Source organism: Dreissena polymorpha, chromosome 13 (genome assembly GCF_020536995.1).
Source record: "Dreissena polymorpha isolate Duluth1 chromosome 13, UMN_Dpol_1.0, whole genome shotgun sequence".
Lineage (NCBI taxonomy): Eukaryota > Metazoa > Mollusca > Bivalvia > Myida > Dreissenidae > Dreissena > Dreissena polymorpha.
In genome coordinates this window covers 3,255,585-3,260,683 of record NC_068367.1, presented here as the reverse complement: position 1 = coordinate 3,260,683, position 5,099 = coordinate 3,255,585, and the positions used below count along the sequence as shown (strand labels likewise).

The 5,099-nt window shown below is 36.0% G+C and overlaps 1 protein-coding gene across 2 annotated transcripts in view; it reads right to left on the bottom strand.

The window, feature by feature from the left end:
- Positions 1-1,139: 1,139 nt before the first annotated feature.
- The window catches only part of LOC127856063 (kyphoscoliosis peptidase-like), a 3,976-nt gene continuing 16 nt past the window's right edge, over positions 1,140-5,099 (bottom strand). Inside the window, exons 1-4 of one of the 2 annotated variants that reach the window (XM_052392050.1) lie at positions 4,861-5,099; positions 4,636-4,751; positions 4,297-4,416; positions 1,140-4,186 (exon numbers count right to left, since the gene is read on the bottom strand). The exon at positions 4,861-5,099 is cut by the window's right edge and continues 16 nt beyond it. In XM_052392050.1, the coding sequence (XP_052248010.1) occupies positions 3,250-4,186; positions 4,297-4,416; positions 4,636-4,751; positions 4,861-4,971 (1,284 nt within the window). In that variant the 5' untranslated portion in view covers positions 4,972-5,099 and the 3' untranslated portion in view covers positions 1,140-3,249. The remainder of the gene's footprint in view (positions 4,187-4,296; positions 4,417-4,635; positions 4,752-4,860) is intronic. The other variant, XM_052392051.1, reaches the window with a different exon arrangement.

Here is a 5,099-nt window from a genome sequence, read left to right as displayed (position 1 = left end):
GAGCCTTTCTTGAACTTATACTTATCATAATTTACACATTTTGGAACATATGTTTTCACTTTTTTCATGACCTGATAATTAAGTCGTTATCAGCTATTTCAAAAACACTAAACAGGTTATCATAAACCTCAGATTCATCATCGGAATCAGAATCTGAGTCGCCAGACACTAAGCATACGAATTAACAATTTGAAAGTTATATTGATATGTTATCAAAAAGAGTTGATGCAATTGCATTTACAAAAACTTGTGCAGCTTTTATGTTTATGATAGTTTAACCTACCTGCGTTCCTTTCATATCATTTAACGTGCAAATCCATTCAAAGTCAGTTAATGGTCTGTTGTTGACTATCAAATCTGGTAAGATTCTAAACATGTTTGATATTTATTGAAATTCGGAGCATTCGAATTTTGCTGTTTTTTTTTCGTACGGGATATGCATCGTTATTTGTTTTTCTCTTAGCTTACACTATAGCTGCAGCTATCAGACATCCAAGTAGAAACTCACGCTTACGTTTAGATTGATCGTACTTCTTATTAAACTTACTTTTTTACAATCTTATGCTTGTCTGGCCGCGAACCGCCTTGCATAAATGCCACATTTGACATATTTACAAACAATTTTTGTCTCAGTTTGATATTTAAAAATAAGTGTGTGAAACTGGTCGGCCTCATACCCGTCAGAGTGCGTAAAAAACTAAAAGACATGTACATGTATTTGTTGTAATATTCGAGAAGCAAATTTATACAATTAACTGTGCCAAGAAGACAATAGATAACACAGATCCCTGAATCAAAACATACTTAGAAACAAAGCCAATTATACATGCTCATACATGTTTGGCGATGTTTTTATTCTCCAGGCTTTCGTTATTCGGCCTTTCAAGGATATGGTCACAGTGGCACTAACATCGACGTTTCCGAAAGGTTGAGATCAAAAGTCGTCGGCGCATCAATCTTCCAACATAGAGAACTGCATCAGTACCGACTAAAACACAGCGACCTTGACCTGCAGTATTTTCGATTCATTGGGATTCCAGCAAGGGGACATTGGATTTGACGTCAGTGTTGTCAACAGTATGTCATGACAGAGAATTCAAGGGCACAGTTGTTTGGGACATAAACAACCAATATGGAGGTCACGAGTCTCAAAGTCACGTTTTTGAAGTAAAAAAACATATATTAATACACAACACATGCGATAACCGTATCTAACAACACATAACAAACAAAGTCAGCTCCACAAATAGGACACTAAAATGCAGTTACCATCATTGCAAAGTTTACACTTGGTATAATTTGATTCTTTCACCCTTATACCTTACCCTTGATTGTTTTAAGGAATCATGGACATAAAGAATACTTATTGAGAAATTGAAATTATTGCCATGTAATTGTCATTCATCTTCTCACTGGTTGAATGCAAAAAAGAGCAAAATAGTTGTTATTGTCCAATGCAGTATAAAGCAAAACACAAACAACTATAAGCCGAATCGCTTCATTTATTCACATAGCGTCAAATAACTGGTGCCTACTACATTCAAAACCTAGGTTTGCATTTGAGCTTCCTACTTACAAACTTAAAGCATAAACTTTCCATCCAGACTTAAGTTATCGATGAAAAAAATGTACACTATCCCCATTATTACTGATTTGTTTTCGCATGTTTACCTTATGTCGACGGACCCAAATGCAATCTTATCCTAGGTCGTCATTTCAGAAAAGACGCATACCTTCAACTGATTTTTCTGAGAAAAAGGGCATATTTCTGCTGAACTGCAGTTAAAAGTTATTAAACTTGGTAGTGATATCGCATTATGAACTCCAAAACATGAAGAGTCAATTGAATATCTGTAATAGTTACAGAAAACCTGTTGCACGCAAATGATAAAATCCAGGCAAACTTTAAATAATCGCTAATACGCACTAAATAGGGCGTAATAATGTCGACTACATGGTTAAAGTTAAAGGAAGCAGTCAGTGAATCATAATATAAATATGGAGTTATTGAGGAGTTGCAATCTAATGAAAAACAAAAATACATAAATGGGCATCAATCTAGTAAATTAGAAGTCAGTCACAGTTATGGAACTTGGTCAGTTGCCTCACGGAATAACCCCCAAACAAATGTGTGAAGTTTATATTGAATACCTACTTAAATAGTAAGAACTGTGATATAAAGATGCTGCATTATTACAATTAACACTTTTCTACGCGCAAAACGAGATGCAATTCTACGTAAGTGCAGATCTAAGATATGGAATATGGTCAATTACCTCACACAATGACCCTGAACACGTTTGTGAAGTTTAATTTGCATACATGTGATATACACACTAACCATGAGATATTGCAAATTAACCATAACCATTTTTGTGTAAGTATGAACAAATTGCATAATTCTTCTTAATTGCATGTCATAGGTATGGAACTACAGTAACAATGACCCTGAACATATATGTATGAAGTTTCAATTGAATACTTGCAGAAGAAACAATAATAAAAATAGATTGCACGTTTAACATAAGCATAACGCTGACGCCGACACTTGGGTATAGCTCGGACTATTCGGTAACACTATCTATGCTATATAATGATTGTTCAGTTATAGATCTAGAGTCGGATAGTTTTCTGCATAAAGGAATCTTATTTTGGCTCGTGTAGAGACGGAAAAGGTAATTGATTACATGCAAATGTTTATCGATGTTTAGACTCAAGGATTGAAAGCATTATCAAACGGCTGAATAAATAGTAAATATTTATTTACGTGATATGGAAAAAGTACCAGCAAGTTCGTGAAAAGTTTCACGCATTACTACAATTAATGAGCCATGTGTGACTGTCTAAGTTGGAAGCCGGTCGAGCCGGTGTCATGTGCAAATAATGAAGACGCAGACACCAGTCTTGATCTTTTTAATGATAAAGTAAGTAAAATCCTGTTTAAAATCGTTTTTAAAATCCTTTTTATCTTATATAATTACTTAGTTTTGTGGGCTACCGCCCCTAAATCCACGCTTCTTCGATGGACTCGATAAAACAAAATGGCAGTCAATTTATGTTTATCATATTCTTAGCAATGAAACGCGCACCTGCTTAAAGTGTTTCGGGCACAGGCACTAGTGGTGAACAACTGCTTACCAGTAAAGTTAAATCTAGCCTTCAGTTTAAGATCGTGTTATCGTTTTAGGTTTTAATTTGCACACACTGTTCACAAAATTCACACTACCACATGTTCAATCACTAACATGTTTAAAACTGAAACATTCCACGAAAATGTGTCGTCAAACCTTCGCGAAATACTGCATTCACAATGTATGCTACACCCTCTTTATGTGTTTTTATTGTACCACGGAATATTCCTCCCTTTCCTTGCAACATTTCATCGTTAACACTGATGGAATTTAAATGTGGAGCATTTATTTTAAATACGACTTCACTGTTAGCCAGAAGTCGAGCGCTCCTGGGTTGGATAATCTGACACTCATCAGTGTAGTCGGATTTGAAAACCTTTGGAAATTCGAACGTCGTGTCCTTGACACTATCACATTGAATGCTATAAACAGCAACTTGATGTAACGACCCTTCGTCGGTACGGTGTTGTGCAAAAATGTCGAGTCTATATTTCCCGATAATACGTGGATGAACCGTAATAAAACTCACTCCACTCTTACTATTGACAAATGTTGAATTGAGCATTTCGCGGATAAAGTTTCCATCAAAATGCGACAGACTTGCGCTGAACCTCAGAATATTTTGGCTTTTGAATGTCAGCTGTATTTCATCATTCATTACAATATGTCCCCGTTTGTGACTTACAGGTGTCACATTTAAAAGAAAGGCATGTGATTTGAGCTGAACATTGTTGTTGAAATCCTCAAGCGAGATTGGGTTCTTCAGTAGTTGCCATTTCATGCTTTCAGACATATTATGATTCATGTAAGGAAAATGATCGTTAACAAACTTGTCCGGGTCGGTCAAAAAGAAGAATTCATTGAACGCTTTAATAAATTTCCGCCCGTCCGAATAACCAGCGCCCCATGTGCTGTCCAATAAAAACCACTTCCCGTCAAGACGCACGGCATTCCAGGCGTGGTCTGTTGCTGATGAAGTCGTTATTTTCTTATCAGTACTATACCGAAGTCCCTTTGAAAACCCTGATAGTTTCTTTACTTCTCTGCCTGCAGAGCTGTAAAAGGCGAACACTTTAAACCTAATAAGTTAGGTTTTAAACATATATTTGTGTAAGTTCATTATATTCTAGAAGGAATGGGTACATGAGTACCCATATATTTTTACCTACATAAAGTTTCCATAACACTTGCGTAACCTTCGCAGACGCTCAGTCCATTTTTCATGACGGATGAAACGTCAGTTGGTGTTCGTGGTCTTTGGCCAAGTAAACCTTCGATGTCATACCTAAAGCAAAAGGGTTAAATCATTAATAGCTTATTACGCTGGGTGTTCATAACAATGCACCAACGTTATATACACAATGCACAATTTATTTTACATCGATAGTCTTTTTGCTTTCAGGTATGAATCTTTAATATATTATAGGTACTATGTAAGGATACGGTACACTACTCTATGCCACATTTGTTATAGACCAACATTAAACCGATTGTCGCATATTACTCAATATTTTCTGCGATCCAGACAAAAAATCCTCGAACAAGCTGTCTGTGGTCTTTTGTTTTCGACAGCATGTATTGTACAAGTGCCTCAGCAGAAGTTTTTAGTTCTTCGGGTGCCTGAAAATATATTAAGACATTCGTTACGAGAACATAAAAAATGAAAGAAGTTGAGTTTATGCACATGCTGGGTTAAACGCAAATGTACAATGTTTGAGTAATTTCTGACCTTTCTAGCGTAGTCATCAATCTCTCCAAACTCGGATTTCCCTTTCTCATTTTGTTTAATTTCACGGCTTTTATATTTATCAGAAACTGTTTTACTGTTACAACATCCCATGCTGCTACTTAAAAATGCTGTTTTATCAGTCGAAAGATCTCTTTTGAACGATCACCACTATACAGATCGGTGTAAATTTCTTGGTAGCTATGTTTATGCCTATGTTTTGTGTCACACATACGTCTTCA